Genomic DNA, 19,648 nt, shown 5'->3' on the forward strand with positions numbered 1-19,648 from the left:
ATATACCTAAAATGTATACGACTGCATGGCTTAGAGAGCAACGTTAATGAGAGTGACATCCTTGTATAGTCACGGCTCTCAGTGATAAAGAAATGAGAGAAATGAATGATTTTGCAAATTAAATTTGTAAGGCCCATTTTTATAAAATTTATAGCTTAATAAACTATGTTTAATTTTCCACAAAAGAAATGTAAATAAAACAAACGGAATGAGAAATATTTTGTTTATTTAATATTATAGATAATATTGATATATACATATTACATGTATTCCGATGATACATTTGTGTGTATTTATGAATTATAGTCCTCCAATTCCTGTTCAACCCATATAGCTTTCGCAGCGATTTCATCTGGATCTAAATACCTACTGGAACTATCAGCCCCAATAAATACTACTCCATAATCAATATTATTTAAATCATCTATTTTATTACTATTCACATCATAGTTAGTGCCAACATTTATATAATTAGCATTTCTTTTATTAACATTATGGTTTTCTTTGCGATTGAGATCATCGAAAGCTGCAGCGTTGCTATTCTCTAACACTTCTGGTTTGTCTTGAAGTGTAGCTATTATATATTCGTATAATGCTGGTAAATCTTTGAATACTTGCGAGTATGCCTCTGGTACAGCCGAATATTCATCTTCTTGTGTTGACTCATCTTTCTTTTCTGCACGATATATAAGGAACTGTAATTTATTATCTAATAGCCTTTACCTGCGACTTCGGTAGTGTAACCGAAATATGTTGACTTATCCAGGACAAAAAGTAGCCATCTCATATAGTAAGGATATAACAAATTTCATATTGATCAATTAAGCTACTATAGCGTTAAGAAGTAAAAAACAAACTCACTTTTAATTTTATAACATTAGTACGGGCAATCTTAATGTTTAATATTGCAATATGTTGATTAACATGGTAGTATTTCCAAATCACATCCGTCGCTAGTTCTGGTTTTCAAACAACTTCAAAAGGAGGTGGTTTTCAATTAAGTTCTACTTTTTTATGATTGTGAACTTATAATTCCGTCAATTTGGAAAGGACATACTTACAGATTAGACCCATAGAAACGTTGTCAAAATCGGTTCGGTAGTTTAGTTTTTAAATCCAAATAACTGGTTTTGCCACAGTTGAAATCTTTTTTTTTTATTTGTATAACACAATCATAACTTATATGAAAATGTATAAAACATATAGAATACAGAAAACTAAATAATAATAAAAAAATCCCTTGTAATCTCACTTACCCTCGCCAAATGCTTTAAAGAATAAAATTAACAATAATACACACATACAATACTTCTTTTTCATACTAATCTTTAATTTATTAATATATTTGATCAACACGTCTAGCGACCAACAATGGAACTTCGTCAGTGACTATTGTCAGGAAAACCACCTTAGAAGTATTGTTCAAGCCGATAAGTTATCGATGCAAAAGGATGTTGCAATAATAAACTGTGTTATGCAAATCACCCTTTGATGTCTTATTTTCTATGTACCGATAATGTATTTTCCCTTGGATAGTCATAAAACTAATTAATATGTATGAAAAAAGTGGGTACTGATTTCAAACCGTTCATCAATATATTTTTTTGCTTCATGTAGTTATTTTTTTATTTTTCGTGTATTTCGGTTTGAAGGGCGTGAATTTATAGGGTACAGAGGAATAACACCTGAGTCCTCAGGAATGGCAACGCATGAGGGGTATCATGGGCGAAACAGTATACTCTGTTATGTCCATGGTACTGCTCATGTCTATAGGCGACGGTTACCACTATCCATCAAGTGGGCCGTCAACTTGCTTGCAATTCTAAGTTGTATAAAAAAAAATGAGTGATCATCGTCATCATACCAGCCGTTAACTGTCCACTGCTGAACATAAGCCTTCCTCATAAACAGAGTTTTGCCATTAGTAGCCACGTTTGGCAGGCAGGTTGGCACTCTTAGTTTAGCTTTTGGTGATATTTTAAGAGGAACGCCCGTAAATGTAAGCTGCTTTTTTTGAGCATTCAAATGAAAGCGAGTACCTATATAGTTTGCTAATTTACTTATGAAATTTTACTTGTAGTTCTATAGATATATCATCAAGTACTGTGTACTTTTGGCTTGCGTGTTTTTAATTACAAACTATTTTATCTATAATTATGTTTCATGCATTATCTTAATAATTGTACCTAGGTACATAAATACATTCGTATATATATCCCCTACATGCGTCGAACAGTCACCAAAACTCAAAAATGTACGTGCTTAAAACCTCTATCCTTATTGGAGTACTAGGTAATACACTGAAATAGTTATTATCTATGTTAAGATTTATTTTTAACTTTATTTACATAAAAACATAAGTTTAGTATGCCTGTGTAATGCTTATATTATAAGAAAAAACGGAGATAAAAAATCTGTATCAGATATATCCATACTTTTATAATTTTTTACATATTTACTGGTTTGTCTATTTATTTGTTGCATGCTTTTCTTCGTCGAAACGACTAAAATAAAAAAAAATACATAAAAGGAATAAGTATCAATTTTTCAGCCTATAAATATCTATAATATTTAATTTAAAAATAATAGAATTAAAAAAATATATTGAAATATACTTTTCATTAATTATATACTTTCCCAGTACTTCAAGTAGCTGACTGCAAATATCGCGTAGTCAGGTCACCAGATAAATTTGAAGTGGTCTTTCCGGACTACTCAGTAGACGGGGAGCAGAATGGTCAGGAATACGAGGATAAATTGGAACAAGAAGGGGAATACTGGCACGAGGAGGGGGAAAAGAATGCAGGAAAACTGGAAGATCGTTACAACGAGGACGACTGGTAAATGTTATAACATAATGTAACAACTTATAGCTTTAAAAAAGAATATGACTCTCTGTCAGAGAACACGAATCTACACAAATCAATTTGCTCGCGATAAAAAAGCAGTGGAAATTTCCTATTTTTTTTTTTGCTATTTAAAATGGCAAATAAGCTAAGGATCCCCTTGTTGTAAAACAAGTCATATGTTATATCTAAATATGATATTATATTACATATAATATATATACATATAATATGATACTATACCCTATAAATTCACTGCCATATCTCACCCTCTAAATCAGTCCAAGCTATTGTCTTATAATCATGAACATTTCTGGAAGCATTATTTGTTAGCATCTGCGTTCAATTACATTTTTATAATAAATTATTAAAATGAATCGACTTTATCCATGCAATATCTTTTTCCCCTGTTACTATATGTATTTTTAAATACCAGTAGGTCTGTAAGATTTTCCTATAGTTTATTGTATTTAATTAAGTCTCTCTCTCCATTCGAAGTTTTATTTTTCGTCACTGTCCATAATATTTGGGTGCAAAATTGTTTGCTCTTTCAATTAAATGCAAACAAGCGATTTCTATTTTCTACTTTGTTGATTTAGAAATAGAGTCAATTTAAGGACTTGTAGAGTGTACTTTTCTTACAGGGAAAAGAACCAGGAAAAATATGAGAACGAGAAAGAATATCAACAGCAGCAACAAGAAGCCAACCGTGAGGATATGAATGAACATTACAACAATGACAAAGAAGATCTAGAATCACATCATAATACTAATCAGGAACATTACGGAAACCAGAACGACTTGAGTACATACGAGGAGAAAGGGGAAGCTGGTAACCAGGAGTTAGAAGATGAAGCCGCTGATAAAGGCGATCATTTTGAGCAACACGGTGAAAATTTCGTAACTGAGAAAGATAATATAGACAACTATAATATTGAAGGCAAAGGCCCTTCCTACAACTATGAGACAGATTGAATTATACTATTGTATAAACCAATTCAATCGATGGTCAACGCGAAGAATGATTCTTGTATCAATAAACACTAAAATTCTGATAATAAATTGCACTATTTCAATTCAACTAATTGTTTTAATTAATTCATGTTCGTAGTTGATAAATTTTCTAATGAATAGTTAAATAATTGTATGGTAATTTTTTTATTGTTTTCTCTGCCCTCTAATTGTTGCAGATTTGATTCCATACATTTAAAAGCAGGTAATATGTAGCAAACCAATAACGAATATGTTAAAAGTGTGTTATCCAAAAAATAATATTGGATAACCAGACTTTATATAGAAAATAGATATCCGACCGATATGGGCGATATCGAAATAGGTGATGACCTTTAATCCGCCATCAATGACTAGAGAAACCCAAAATATAGATATCGAATCGGTATCCATATTTTTTTTTTGATGGATGAAAATGGTGTGGTAACCCCGCCTGCGCTAACGGGATACGCTGGCGGAGCACCAATGAAGGAGGATAGATGAGAATGTGGTCTCAATTCGGTTATATTTTTTATTTATTATCTCATAACTCCATTGCTTATAAATGCATTAAGAATTTTTTTTATGCAACTTAGAATGGCAAATAAGCCGACGGCCCACCTTATGGAAAGTGGTAACCGTCACCTATAGCCATGAGTACCATGTACATATACTGTTTCGCCCATGATACCCCCATGCGTTGCCATTCCTGAGGACACAGGTGTTACTCCTCTGTACTCTGTAAATTCACTGCCATATCCCACCCTTCAACCGAAACACAGCCATGCAAACACAACTGCTTCACGATTGAAATTGGTGTTTCATTTTAATTCATTTTCTGGAATAAAATCTATTACTAAAAACTAATACTAGAAAGTAAATTAGTAATTAATATTGCAGTCATAATTACTGTCATTTTCATTAAAGAAAAGCGCATAAATGTATAAAGAAATAAACTATCTACAGTTTTTTTTTTTTTTTGATAGGTGAAAATGGTATGGTAACCCCGCCTCCGCTAACGGGATACGCTGGCGGGGTACCAGTGAAGGGTGATAGACGAGAATGAAAACAGGCCAGTTAGCCCATCATGATAAATTCATCAGGAATTAACCATGATAGTTTCTAGGGGGAACCGCGAGGAGGTCGACCTGTTTGAGTATATTGCTAGCAATGGGATTCTCAGTCTACATTACTAACAATCCCTTTCCTCCCACTCTCTAGAGTAAAATAAGTAAAATGTTGACTACCCCTGTTACAATGACATTAGTCAAGGATAATCATATTAATGTAGCAAATACAATATTTCCGGAACCTATTTGTGTAATCACAGCAAATTGAACAACACAATTGCAAAAAGTTTCAAACATTGTCATTATATAGTTTATAATTAGTTAATTACATTTAACTTTGCGTATGCAGGGACGAAACTATCTCTACGCTGGGGGGAGGGGGGGGGTTGTTAATAATGAGAATTTAATTCACTATTTATTATAGTATTTGCTGATATTATTCACAACTGTAATTATATATTTCTTTTATAGCACTGAGGTGGCAAACAAGCATACGGCCCACCTGATGATAAGCGGTTACCGTAGCCTATGAACGCCTGCAATACCAGAGGTATTACGCGCGCGTTGCCGACCCTGAAGAAAAATCTCTTTACCCCCCTTTTAATGAACCCCATGCCATTTCTCTTGGGAAAACCTCGGCAGGGAGCTTATTCCGTAACCTGAGTGTTCGTGGGAGAAAACATCTTATATTATATTTATATTTCCATAACTAATAATGAAACTTTTAAAATATTTGTAATTTACTATATTATTTACTTGCGTTACATTTCAATGTAGTATATTACCTAAATAGATAGATAGATCCTTTATTTACATCACTTACAGCACACAAATAAGATTAGATATTTGGGTAACAAATAAAAAATAAATAAAAAATATAAATAAATATAGATAATTTATTGTATGATCGAAAATAAAAAAAAAAACTGTTGACCACTCCTCACAAATTAATTACAAATTGAGAGTATTTGTATAAAATCGTTGTTCATCGCAACAATAGGTACCAGAGTAACATAAAATGTCAAGAGTTCTGTTACTCGTAGTACTAGCAGTACAATCTTTTGTTTTTACCGAATTGGCTTCGGTGAGCAAAACTGGCAGCGATGTAAAAGAGACTGATAGGGATGATTATAAAAATATGACCTCTACAGGACTTACTACCGTATTCACAGAGTCACGGAGTAGCGAAACTGAACTGGATCAAGCTATGAACGAATGTAACGAGACATTCCGTGTCGAAATGTGTAAGTACCACACAAAACATATGTATAAAAAAGTCTTAAAAGTAAATTAAAAAGAAATTAAAGTTAATTGACTTTATTTTACGAGATTAATCTCTTAACCTAATATTTTAATTTGATATAGGAAAGTAATATTTTTTGAACCATCGAAACTAAATTTATAATAATGTTTAATTAAATGTTAAAATTTTGACATATTAGTTATTAAAATAAAAATTTCGCAATGATATCAAATATAAAGTGTTAGTTTTAAAAATAGATTTAATTTGAGAATAGATTGTTGACCCCAATGATGTATTATTTTTATTATTATGTCATTTCGTACTACTTTTGTTAACAGAGATCTTAAAATTTTTCATACCGAAATGTGGCAACGTCGCATTTTTCAATTTATCCGACAGATTATTTAAAAATTAAATCTAAAACTCTTCATCATAAAATACTTGTGCATACCATAAATCTACTAATTTGCACTGACTTTATATTTGAATAAAAATTTATTTCAATAAATCATGCTTTGAAATTTTTAGACAAAATATTACTGTCAAAATTAAATTCAAAATTTCCAGTGACGGATTAATAAGAATGTTATTGCATGATTAAAGTTTTTAGTTCGCTAGCAGAGCAAAATTGTAAATAATCATTCAAAAATGTTTAATTGTTTTTAAAAATTGACAGATAAATGCGTCGTTGCTGTACTTGATCATAAATGCTCTTAATATGTAGATAGATAGGTAAGACTGTACTTTAACATCTTACCTATTACATATTTTCTTTAATATTTTTAATCTCTTTTAGCCTATTTGGAGTCACTCAACGAGAGTGGCAGCTTCCCTGATGAAACTGATAGGACACCGAAAGTAAGTGAATTCAGGTTCTTAACTTTATAATGAAATTAAAGACTTTAGCTTACCTACTATTGAAATCGGATTTTTATCGTGCTTGATTCCATGTGGATTAATTACGATAGGTTAACTGACCTGCCTTTTCATCCCCATCTATCTTCCCTCACGAATAACATTAACCCAAGCGGTGTTACTATTTCATGACCACCCCTTAAAAAAAACTAATTGTAACATTCTGTAAATGGGATTTTTATTTAAAACCTTCTATAATTTCATGTTTTCCTAGTGCTACGTACGGTGTGTGCTTGAAAAGACTGGAGTTGCATCAGAGGATGGCAATTATGATCCAGCTAGAACGGCAGTAATTTTCGCAGGAAAAAGAGCCGGGAGACCTATGAATGATATCGAGGAAATCGCAACAGGATGCGCAAATCGCAGTAAGTATCATCATCACAGCCTATCCACTGTCCACTGTTGAACATATCTATATCTCCTCCATATTACCACACAAATAACGGTTCTGCGTCACTTGCGTCGAACGACACACCTTATACGACATGATGACTTTTTAGTAAAAATAAAAAAAGTAAAAGTATAGTAGAAGTAAAAATAAACGGCAAAAAAAAGGAAAAATTCTGATGATGATGATGATCGCTTTAAATAATTATTTTACTTGTAACTTTTCAGAAGAATCCTGTAAGTGCGAAAGGGCATACCAATACATAAAGTGCATGATGGAAACTGAGATTCGAAAATATGAATAAAATTCGTATCTCCCTGTGCTCTCAAATAGACGACGTGGCAATATAGATATATAGGTACATAATATATTATTAATACAAAAGCATATGACTTATATTACATGTGTACATAATCAAAAACTGTCTATTCTGTCTATTATGAATAAAACGTAGTAAGAGAGGAACAACATTTTATTAATATGCCTATTTTGTAAATATTGCTTAATTTTTTATGCAACTTGGAATGACAAACAAGCTGACAGCTCACCTGATAGCGGTCACCGTCGCCTATAGACATGAACAGTACTATGGATATAACAGAGTATACTGTTTCGCTCATAATACACCCCATGCGTTGCTAATCCCGAGGAGTAAGGTGATATTACTCTGTACCCTGTAAATTTACTGCCTTATCCCACCCTTCAAACCGAAACACAACCACGCAAACACAACTGCTTCACGGTAGAAACACGAATGAGTCAGAGGTACCCAAGTAAATGGCTTTTGTACAAAGTCTCCCGTTGCTTTCTGTGATCTAAAACAAATTAATGTGTTCATGTAGCAAATTATGTTATTGTTATTAAATATTAAATGTTATTAAATCTGAAAATGAAAAGGGATGAAAGCAGGACAGTTAGTCCATCCTAACGAATTTCACAAGAATTAAATATGTTGATTTTCAGGAGAATTCAGGAGGTTAAGTTGCTAGCAATATAATCTATCAGTTAGATAGATTATATTGCTAGCAATGGGGTCGTTAAACCTAACCGTTAAAACTAACAATCCCTCTCACCCTGTTAAATAACGGTTTACTTAGGTTAGGAAAACTGTTAAAAATTTCGCATGTTTATTTTTTATTTTAAAAAATAGTGTGCGTTTTATCACAGTCTCACCTGATTAACTGTAATGATATCTGAATTGGTTTATGTGTATTTTTGCTGACAATGCTCGACAAAAAAATAAATTTAAGAGTTCCGGATGGCCATGAAAGTAGTCAAACAGTGTTCTTACTATTAAAATGTTATTCTGGCAGATACAAATAGAAACAAATTAAATATTCATAATTATTTATTAATAGAAATAACTCATACAAAAACGTAAAAAGACTAGCACACAAATCTTATGTTTTATTAACAGATCTTTACATAAAACTATTGATGCGTTCAAAATCATTTTATGGTAGCAATATTTGCTATTCACTCGCTGTCCTTGTTGCCACCGAAGAGAGATTGCCAGATACCGCCTAGCCAACCCGTTGATGGTTCTCTGTAAAACAGAAAATATGCATTATTACATAAAATATTTTAAATACATTCTATACAATAAATATTTATTCTTTATTTCTATACTAGCGGTCCGTCCCGGTATATACACATATACGATATAATAGTAAGTGCACAGTATTAAGTATTATTATGAGTTATTAGTTAAAAAGTGATGTTTCAAGCTTTTCTTGAAGTAATGGAAGGACTATTCTGTATGTTAGAAGGAAGTCTGTTCCACAGTTGCCCAGCGCATCGTTTGAATTTATTAAAACTAGCGGCCCGTCAGTCCCGGCGTCGCACGGGTGGACATTTTTACATTTTAAAAAGTGCCCATTAAGGCTGCACACGCGACGGAAGCTTAAAAATGGAGTAACTTCTCCCGGTTTCCCACATTTACCTTCACTGCTCTGCTCCTATTGATCGTAGCGTGATGAAAACTAAACTATAACCTGCCCAGCAGTATGAAGAATAATTGTACCAAGTTAGTTAGTTAATATTGCTTTATTTTTTATGAAACTTAGAATGACAAACAAGCTGACGGCCCACCTGATGGAAAGTGGTAACCGTCGTCTATAGACATGAATAATGTATAGTGAATATTATTTATGCCATGTAGGCCTCGGCATAGAATGGACCACCCCTTCTTTTCCCGTAGGTGTCATAATAGGCGACTAAAGGAGCTTACGTTTGAAGGATGGACAGCGTCCATCTTAAAATATCTTTAAAAGTCAAACAGCGGTTGACAACCCGTCTGCCAAGCGTGGCAACTACTGGCAAAACCTCCTTTATGTCAGTCGTCATTTACTTTCTGTCAGTCGTTAACTGCTGAACATAGCTTCCCAGCAGTTAACGACTGACAGAAAGTATTATTAAAAACACCACATATACAAAGACACTTTCACAATAACAACAATACAATTCTACCTTTTTTTATCACCTTCTATGTCTGTGCCTCTGTAAAAAAGTAATCAACATGCACCATAAATTAAAAAAAAGCAGTTTTACGATTGATTAAAAATAAAAAAATTATAGTTTTATTTTCGTTCCATTAAACAATTTCTGTAAATACGTTCATTCTGTTCATTGTAAAAAGAATCAAGATAATCGGTGTAGAGTTCTGATAATAAAGCGTAATTCACGTAAAAAATAAAAAATCATCGAATTGAGAAGTTATTTATCCTTTTAATTGAAAATAAATCTATATTTACACTTCTATATTAATATTATGAAGGGGAAAGATTTTGTTTGTAATGGATAAACTCAAAAGTACTCAATTATTTTTAAAAATTTTTTCACCTGCAGAATACAACATTATCATTGATCAAAACAAGCTATATAGTTATTATATTTAAAAAGGTACCAACTAATATAAGTTAACCTTGTATATTATTGTAATATAACAATATAAAAGGTTAATCCTTCTATGCATAATGGTGGAAATTTCCATCATAACATTCAACGCCCAAAAATTATATAAAAGAACAAGTTCACTTTAAGTTGATCGTGTCTGGATACCTTTTTATTGTACATTGCATAAAAAAAATATATAGCTATCTAATTTATTTTTTTAAACATTTTTCCTTTAATTTTTGTAAGTTTCAACTTGATCACTATCTATGTAGAAGTGATCTATTTATTCCATTGGTTTATCTATTTCTGAAGTACACACGTACGAAGTAGCGGGCAAAAGCTAGTATTATATCTAACTATATACTAGGAGTCCATAAATTTTGCTAAGTATACTTACTCTTTCTTGCACTTGTACATGTTGTTGACTTTTCTCACATCGCCGCGACTGAGCCCTTCTCTTTGACCCAATTTGTAGCCGCTCACCTAAATCATATAAAGTAACATTAGTATATATTTTACTACGTTTTAAATATATATACCAAGAGGGAAGGGAAGGTTATTAATGGTTAGTAATGGGGAGGTTAGTCCCCATTGCTATCAATATACCTTATCAGGTACACCTTCACGCGATTCCCTCTGGAAGCCATAGTAACTAATTTGTCATTGAATTCATCACGATGGGCTTACTGATCTGCCTTTTCATCCTCACTTATCATCTATCACTAGTGCCCCGCCAGCGTATACCGATTGCGCAGGCGGGGTTACCATTCCATTATCATCCATTAAAAAATATATATGGCTATTATAATTATTTATATAGGCTTGACTCACTATTTGGATAAGATGGTAACCTCCACCTGGGGTTACCATCCTATTCTCACCCACAAAAACAAATCTATTTCAATTGTAACAAAACCAGTTATTTTAATTTCGAAAAGGCCAATTTGTAATTATATCCTTTCACATAAAAAAAAAAACACAAATTAGCTTATAACTGACAAAGTTATAAAAAAAACAAAAATAAAAAAAATTACAATCGATATCCGAATTTTTTTAAGTCGATTGATAAAAGCATCTTTCGGCTTCTCCCTCTTTAGAGAGTCTGTTAAAAATTAAGCTAACCTTAGGTTCGATGGTCTTCTGTGAATTCCTCGAGAATGCATATTCAGAATAGTGCATCACGCTGTTATAGTCATACGACACGCCGAAATCATTAGTGTTCTTCTTATCTTCTTTCCTAAAATTGTTTTCTGTGCCTAAAATAACAAATACATTTACTGTAATAAGATAAGGGGTTAAATAATTAATGAAAGGAAATATAATGTGGAATGTATATATGTAAATGTCTTGTATTGCCAAACATTTGCCTTTATGTCGGGCAGAATGTATACGGGAAATGTAATCCTCTTTCATCTGTACATTACCTACATTCTAGCAAAATAAATTCATTTGGTTTCATTTCATTTGTCATGTAATTGAAGAATGAAATCGCGTGGACGTTGAACTGATAGGGTATATTGCTAACAATAAGACTTTCAGACCGCATAACTAACACTCTTTAAGGTAAGCAAACATCTGAAGTCTCCTATCAGAAGTCAGATGTGAACTATAACGATATTGAAAACATACTCATGTTAATCATATAAATAATAATACTATTTACATACACACAAACACACCCACACACACACACACACACACACAAATACATGCATACACGCACACAGACACACACACACACGCACGTACGCACGCACGCACGCACACACGCACGCACGCACACACGCACGCACGCACACACGCACGCATTATGCACGCACGCACGCACGTCTGCATACACACACATGCACATACTCTCGCACTACATAATACTTACCCATACATGTCCTACAGCATGCACAAATCTTTGTGAAATTTATTAATGGTGAGATCTTAATAATGGTAATTGCTTTATATAAATTAGTAGATAAATAATTATCAGTAATACTGAAAATCCTATGTTAATCTTTGTATGCATGTAAATGGTAAATACGAATCGTGTTTCCTACAAGAAAATATCACTAAAAACCTTACGCCTGCCAAGCGTGACAAATTCTGGCAAAAGCCACCAAACAGGGGGATACCTATGAACATACTAACACAGCTAGTGGTCAGTTAATGTCTGATACGATGATACTAGGAGTACTTACCAGGTCTAATATTGTTATATATAATGTTGACGAAATCATCTCGTTCGGGGCGGCTTTGTTCGTGCATGAATCCGATGGCGTGGAGCAGCTCGTGCAATACGGTGCCCTTTTTAGTCACGCAGCCAGGAGACTGCAGGTTTACTTCCTGTCGGCCGCCTGTGGGACAAGATAAATTTAGTGTACAAACAAAAAGAAATACAATCCAAACAGAAAACTTTAGGATCAGAGGCACAAAAATGGTTTACTCGTCAAGTCCATCGTTAATATCATTATGATGTTACTTAACTACTGAGAATGGGGGAAAGGGATTGTTAGGGGATTGCCCTATTAGGTCGACCTCTTCGTAGAAATGGTTCCCTGGAAACCGTTGTGAACAATTCTTGTTGAATTCGTCACAATGGGGTAATTGACATGCTTCATCCTCACCTATCATCCTTCACTGGTGCCCCGCCGGTGTATACCTATTACGCGGGTGAAGTTAGCATTCTATTATCACCCATTATAAAACTACTGAGAATGTATTTTAGGTACCCCGTAGATAGATTACAAATACAAAAATCTGTCTATGAAGGAAATATATTATATCCGATCTCTTAAAGGTCCATTATAGAGACTAGATATGACATATGTATATAAAAATGTATAGACATTTTTGTTGCAAATATTGGAAACTAAATTCTATGATTCTGTTATTACAGAAAAACATATTAATCTTGCAAAAATGGAATGGAATGTTCTGGAAAAATGAGAAATGTTTTCGAAAAATTCCTAAGTATATTAAGAGGGACATATGTTAGTTTGAGATTTTTTTTTGTAAACTCAACTTCTGTTTGGGGAAAAAACAACAACTAAGTTTCTCGCTCGTTCTTTTTTACGGAAAATGTGTTCTCAACTGGGTAGTATATTCATTTTAGTAGGTAGTCTATTTAAATAAAAAATATTTAAAATTAGTACGTATTATTAAAATATAAAAATTGCATTTCGCCACGCTGTCTGCAAAGTAAACGGTCGATTTATTAGGTATCTAATGGACCAATTGAAAATACGGACTTAATCAAAATAGAAGGTTTGACACTTTTTAATAAATAGCATACATACTTTTTTTAATGGGTGAAAATGAAATAGCAACCCCGTCCGCGCTTCCGGTACACACCGGCGGGGCACCGGTGAGTGGTGATAGATGAGGATGAAGTCAGATAAGTTGACCCATCGTCACAAATTTGACAATAATTAATCAAGATCATTTTCAGAGGAATCCGCGTGGAGGTCGATACTGACTATGCTAGCAATGTAGGGTACATTGGGGGGAAAGGAATTGTTAGTAATGAGATTAAACGACCTCATTGCTAGCAATACACTTTATCAGGTCGACCTCCACGCCGTTCCCCTTGGAAACCATAGCGGTTAATTTTCATTCATCATTAATTTTAATGTTCAATTGGTCGCAATGGGCCAACTGACCTGCTATCATCCTCACCTGTCACCCTTCACTGGTGCTCCATCAGCGTATACCGATAGCGCAGGCGGAGGTTACCATTCCATCTTCACCGATAAAAAAAAATATAGGGTATATTATGTAATGGAAATTAACGTCCACATAACTAACAATCCTAAAGCCGTACATTATATACAAGTACAACAGACATAAAAATTATATCTTTTTATATAAAAAATATGTAAATTTTAAAGGAAACCAAGATTTATTGTAAAAAACTGAAGAGTGTTTTACCAATGCGTCCCACGCTTGACCAACAGCCTGTATTTCTACTTTGAATTGTAATGTAATCTTGCTGCCCTTTGTATGGGACAAACCGGAGGCACGTCAACCGATGGTAATCAGCTATCGCCATCCTGATCATATCGCGTTGCTGCTGATCTGAAAGTGTGTTATTTAAATTGAACTCTAGGTGTACTTGTTCCTTAAATTTTGTGTGTGTGTGTGTGTGTGTGTGTGTGTGTGTGTGTGTGTGTGTGTGTGTGTGTGTGTTTGTGTGTGTGTGTGTGTGTGTGTGTGTGTGTGTTTGTTTGTGTTTGTGTGTGTGTGTGTGTGTGTGTTTGTGTGTGTGTGTGTGTGTGTGTGTGTGTGTGTGTGTGTGTGTGTGTGTGTGTGTGTGTGTGTGTGTGTGTGTGTGTGTGTTTGTCTGTTGTGTGTGTGTGTGTGTTTGTGTGTTTTTCCGTGTAATCCCAGCATAGAATAGGCCACACCTTCCTTTCCCATAAATGCTGTAAGAGACTAATGGAACTTAATGTCCAAGGAATGGCTAGCAATATCACTCTTAAAACATTGTCAAGGCCTAACTGCAAATGCCAACCCGCCTTGGCAGGGGGAAAAGGGATTGTTAGTAATGGAGACTGAGAATCCCATTGTTAGCAATATACACAACCAGGTCGACCTCCTCCCGATTCTCCCTGGAAACTATCCTGCTTAATTCCTGATGGGCTAACTGGCCTGTTTTTATTCTCATCTATCACTCTTCACTGGTGCTCCACCAGCGTATCCCGTTAGCGCAGGCGGGGTTACCACACCATTTTCACCCATAAAAAAAAACCCGCCTTGGCAGGCGTGGCAACTACTAGTAAAACCCCCCAATTAAGGGAAGCCTATGTGGATAATAAACAGCTTTTATTGTTATCGTCGCGACATAACAAGAGAGTGAAGTACGTAGGCTGGTGACTACACAACTACACTCCTACACTCATAATACCAGGAAAGCATGAGTACAATAACACATATTTTACAATTATAATTAAAAAGAATAATAAGACTAAAATACTATACAACCGCACAACAATAATAGAAATAAAATTTATATCTTAAATATCTGAACACTTTGCGTATTATGTTACTTCAGTATTAAATTTTCAGTAATGAGATTATAAGTTCTTTTACATTTATCATTAATTAAATAAATAATATAAAATTTACATTTAGCTTTGTCGCAATAGTTTGTTTAAATGTTTCAATTTCTTTTTACGTTTTTTCTTTATTAAGTTAGTTACTTATGCCAACTCATATCATTATCTCGAACAAAGTTTAGCAAAATATATTTTTCCTCCTCCGTTCATCTCTACTTGTCCATTCATCCTTTCACACAATCCTATTCATTTATTTTCAGATCTTCTACCTTTATAACCATCCACCTTAGCCATCTACATTTACCCACAATACTTTTCTTAGCACATTATTTCATTCCTAGTTATACTTACTGAAATGTCCTTCAATAACATATGGAATGATGCCCCCAGGCCAACGTAAAGTCTCATGACTGATTCCGTTCCTCCCTCGCGGTTTTGGAATCAAAATGTCACCTTCGGCATATTCCCCCATTTCCTCAGGATTCATTAACGATGACTCCGTCCAGTTTGCTACTGAATGGCCTATAATAAATATAAATGTAAAATTTTAAAATTAAATTCTATTAATTAAATTAATTAACAAAATCTATCTTGAAGTATATTATAAAAAATATTAAGGTTAAATTAAATTATTTTTTATTTTTCTATATATAAAGAAAATAAAAATTACGTATGTATCGACAGCTATTAGGATGTCATAAAAGAAAGGAAGTGAGCCGTCACAGTCAGGATCCAAGAGCACTTTTTCACGCCATTATCAAATCGCCTGTCATGTAAACATGTTAAGACAGGTGTCAAAAAGTTAAATACAAACGAATGATAATGTTAATGATTAATAGCCATTGTAGTGTTTTAGAGTTCCGTAAACTGGATAAAAGTGTGATAACATTTGTTTGTTTATCTGTAACCTAATAATAACTTCTGAACCAAAAGAGACTAGCATGAAATTTAAGAGTACCTACATAAAATATTGAATTTTTTTATATAAAAAAAAAAGTTGTTACATAATTATACGTCGTTAATTCTGAAGCGATTTCATCATGTCCTTTTACAAGATTTTTATAAGATTTTTTACAAGTTTCTTGTCTAAGCAAAAATTATTGTTTTGACTTATGTTGCTCTTACGAAGATAACATAGATTTTTCTTAACTATTGCCAATCTGTCTGCCAAACGTGGCAACTACTAAAGCCTATGTTCAGTAATTGACAGTTAAGGGCTGATATCCTGACGATGATGTTTTCTATGCCTTAGAACCCTAATTCTACTTGTTGGGAGATTGATTAGACCGTAAGCAATCTCCGACTGTTGAATTCGTAATAGTTAATATAGATATAATGTCAAACCATCAAATTTGTGACCAAAGCTTCGCAAAGACATATCTAAGACGTACATATACGCCTTCTTAAAGGGGCCAGTAACCCCCCTCCCCCCTTGTAATGGGCCTCTGGTTATTTACCAGGAATCAACCACGATAGTCTTCAAGAGCATCGGGTAGAGGACCTCCAAACATTCACGACACTACATACGTATCTCATTAGACTTGACAAGGAATACTATTTCTAACAATAGACCGACAGTACCCATTTGTTAATAACCCCCTCCCCTTAAATAAGAAACTCCCCTTAAATAGAGTAACTCAAAAAGATTACCCTGCAGCTAAAAATGGAGAATAATTTTCGGATACAAGCATTCCCAAACGGCGTGATGAATTTTTATACTAGTAAATGTCACAACTTTTGAATTAATTGTTGAATGATTATAGGCTATATTATTACAGTATAAAATGAATATGACATTATATAAAATATTTTTCTCGTTTACACATGCGTAAAAAATATGCACACTTCCTAGCCTATTTAAAGCCAGGCTGAAAGTCAACGTTAATGCTGGGCTTGAAAATGTTGTCTAACTATACTGTATTTTATTTTATAATTAATGTAAAACAGCTGAAAAGGCAACAAATATTTTAAATTATCAGAAACTTATTTTAAATCCGAGTTTTTTATGACTATTTTTTTTATACAACTTAGAATGGCAAACAAGCTGACGGCCCACCTGATGGAAAGTGGTAACCGTCGCCTATAGACGTGAACCTATTATAAATTATGATTAAATAACAGAATTTGTATCGTGCCTCCGAACAAACTGTTTATAATCGCTCCTCTCCATCCAAAGATTGCCTGGAAGAGATCGCTTTTAGCGATAAAGCCAACCAATGTTTTCTCACTGTGATCATTTCTTGTAATTGTTTGTATCTATAATAAGTTTAAAAAAAAAAAAAACAATAAAAAAAAAGCAGAAAACAATAAAGAGTCCAATCTATCTAAATACCAAAAATTTGTAACCATGAATGGATAGATGTTTGTTCCACTTTTACACAAAAACTACTAAACAGATTTGAATTAAATTTGTTACATGGATAGGTTATGTTCTAACTTATCACATAGGATACTTTGTGTATTTACTAATTCATGCAAGCAAAGTCAATCAATATAACTAGTAAAAGAATAAATTAACTTACCACTCTCATTTGTCGGTGTACCGTATGCATTTGCACCTAAATGAGATATGTCTATGGTGCCATCACCGTCGCCATCGATGCTATTGTCCAAATCATCAGGTGCTATGTCTACATCTTCACCATCACCTTCCAGAGGCAACGCACTGTATCCAGACAATAGGAAAAATAAAAATAAAGCCACATATGTTGTGCTCATCGTATTTTTCGTACGTCTATTCGTATCGCAAGTACTAGGCGATCAAAAGTCACCCGAAAGTATGTGGTGATAATTCGCCCGCCGCCAGTATTTATAATGGTGAGCACGATGCACGGGGACCTGTCATAGGGTAAACAAACGGCGACAAGGTTCGTTACTCCTACTTCCTGATAAAGGATGTAGCGGCGAAAATATGTTTAAACAAACGATAAGACGAACCTTGGGTGTTTTGCTTTCAGTTAACATTTCCTTTATTTTCCATACAAATAAATAAAATAAATAACTTCATCCTTACTGCACGTACGTAATCTGAACATTTATTTATATCATCTTTCCCGATAAAAGAATTAAAAAATTTTAAAAACATTAAATATTTACGATTCGTTAATTTGTTTTTTTTTTTTAAATGGTGGTAAAGGATTTTTAATATAGATAAATTAATCACTTCATTAAAAAACGAACATTGATTAACAGTATAATCGTGTGTGCATATAATATATTTGTGAATTTAAAATAAATCTAAAAATAACATTATTTTAAATTAACAGTCAAAACAATTTTAATGTTCCATACCCGACCCAAAGGTCCAAAATATTTAATTTATTTTATTATTTTTTTAGTTAATTTTTACCATGCAGGCAACTTTTGTACAAATAGTCTTCCTCTAGTGAATTCCTTAGTACTTAACTTACTAACAAATTAAAAAGAAGCATAATTTAAAGTCACAAAAAACGCTTTTAATCCGCGACATCATATATACAGTCAAAAAACATTACCCTCACTTCTTCGACAGTCGGATAAAAATGTCGGATGTTTGTCACATGTCATACCTGGCTCACATGTTTCATTCCTGCACAGGAATTATTTATGTTATAGGAAATGCTACACAAACACGTGTCGACACAAACAAGGTCCCTGTTATCAACGGTACAGAAGATGCGCTCAGTGATTGATGTAACTAGTATACTACCTTGTCGTTGGATTTTACATAAAGTATTGTTGAAAGACCAATCACGGACGTAAAGTAAATATAACCCAGTTTCAATGTTGTCTCACTGCACCTAGTTATGACACTCAAATTAAAAAAAAAAACATCACAGCTTTGATATACAAAAAACACAAGATGCACAGTCGGATATCGAAGAACAGCACTGAAAATAATATTAATTCGAACAAATTACATATTTTATTCTTGTTACTATTTTATTGCATTCTATTTATTTATTTATTTATTGTACACTTTATTGCACTATTTATAAAATAATAAATAAAGTTAATATTAATGAGAAGTCATACGAAATGCGACCTTATCGCTAAGCAATCTCTTCCACACAGCCTTTGGATAGAGGGCATTGAGAAAAAAGACAAAGAGTAGGTACCGCACTGTTATATATATACTAATATATACAAACATATATATATATATATATATATATATATATATATATATATATATATATAAACAAATATATACGTAAACATATACGTACTTAATAGCACATATACAACAGGAGAGAATAAAAATGGAAGATGAAGAG

General features: G+C 33.3%; 3 protein-coding genes across 4 annotated transcripts; 1 reads left to right on the forward strand and 2 right to left on the reverse strand.

The window, feature by feature from the left end:
* Window positions 1–209: 209 nt before the first annotated feature.
* LOC116412883 (uncharacterized) lies at window positions 210–1,372 on the reverse strand. The gene is made up of 2 exons (XM_031908694.2): window positions 1,257–1,372; window positions 210–676 (listed from the first exon to the last, which is right to left on the reverse strand). The coding sequence occupies exons 1-2, from the start codon at window positions 1,318–1,320 to the stop codon at window positions 294–296; spliced, it is 447 nt and encodes a 148-aa protein (XP_031764554.1). The 5' UTR covers window positions 1,321–1,372; the 3' UTR covers window positions 210–293.
* A 4,518-nt stretch (window positions 1,373–5,890) lies between these two features.
* On the forward strand, window positions 5,891–7,920 carry LOC113515238 (general odorant-binding protein 84a). Its single transcript, XM_026899398.3, has 4 exons — window positions 5,891–6,150; window positions 6,946–7,007; window positions 7,279–7,429; window positions 7,680–7,920. The coding sequence occupies exons 1-4, from the start codon at window positions 5,925–5,927 to the stop codon at window positions 7,754–7,756; spliced, it is 516 nt and encodes a 171-aa protein (XP_026755199.2). The 5' UTR covers window positions 5,891–5,924; the 3' UTR covers window positions 7,757–7,920.
* Window positions 7,921–8,500: 580 nt separating this feature from the next.
* LOC113515104 (hatching enzyme 1.2-like) lies at window positions 8,501–18,197 on the reverse strand. 2 transcript variants are annotated; one of them, XM_031908509.2, is made up of 8 exons: window positions 17,915–18,197; window positions 15,744–15,914; window positions 14,266–14,412; window positions 12,537–12,692; window positions 11,470–11,603; window positions 10,745–10,830; window positions 9,922–9,951; window positions 8,501–8,998 (listed from the first exon to the last, which is right to left on the reverse strand). In XM_031908509.2, exons 1-8 carry the CDS (start codon window positions 18,108–18,110, stop codon window positions 8,929–8,931), a joined length of 990 nt encoding a protein of 329 aa, XP_031764369.2. In that variant the 5' UTR covers window positions 18,111–18,197; the 3' UTR covers window positions 8,501–8,928. The 2 variants fall into 2 exon arrangements, with proteins under 2 accessions (XP_031764369.2, XP_026755052.2); XM_026899251.3 differs by lacking the exon at window positions 9,922–9,951 and having other exon boundaries at window positions 17,915–18,196.
* Window positions 18,198–19,648: the final 1,451 nt, after the last annotated feature.

The sequence above is a fragment of the Galleria mellonella genome, unplaced genomic scaffold, assembly GCF_026898425.1.
Source record: "Galleria mellonella isolate WM207_F2 unplaced genomic scaffold, CSIRO_AGI_GalMel_v1 utg312, whole genome shotgun sequence".
Taxonomy (NCBI): Eukaryota; Metazoa; Arthropoda; class Insecta; order Lepidoptera; family Pyralidae; genus Galleria; species Galleria mellonella.

Bases quoted from the DNA above. Each gene is read 5' to 3' on its own strand.
- LOC113515238 (XM_026899398.3), top strand. From the start codon at position 5,925: ATGTCAAGAGTTCTGTTACTCGTAGTACTAGCAGTACAATCTTTTGTT. The intron at 6,151-6,945 runs GTAAGTACCACA...AATCTCTTTTAG, and splicing joins GACATTCCGTGTCGAAATGT to CCTATTTGGAGTCACTCAAC. The intron at 7,008-7,278 runs GTAAGTGAATTC...ATGTTTTCCTAG, and splicing joins AAACTGATAGGACACCGAAA to TGCTACGTACGGTGTGTGCT.
- LOC113515104 (XM_031908509.2), bottom strand. From the start codon at position 18,110: ATGAGCACAACATATGTGGCTTTATTTTTATTTTTCCTATTGTCTGGA. The intron at 11,604-12,536 runs GTAAGTACTCCT...TTGTTATTTTAG, and splicing joins ATATAACAATATTAGACCTG to GCACAGAAAACAATTTTAGG. The intron at 8,999-9,921 runs GTAGAATTGTAT...TCTGTTTTACAG, and splicing joins ATAGAAGGTGATAAAAAAAG to AGAACCATCAACGGGTTGGC.
- LOC116412883 (XM_031908694.2), bottom strand. From the start codon at position 1,320: ATGAAAAAGAAGTATTGTATGTGTGTATTATTGTTAATTTTATTCTTT. The intron at 677-1,256 runs GTAAGTGAGATT...TATATCGTGCAG, and splicing joins CTTTAAAGCATTTGGCGAGG to AAAAGAAAGATGAGTCAACA.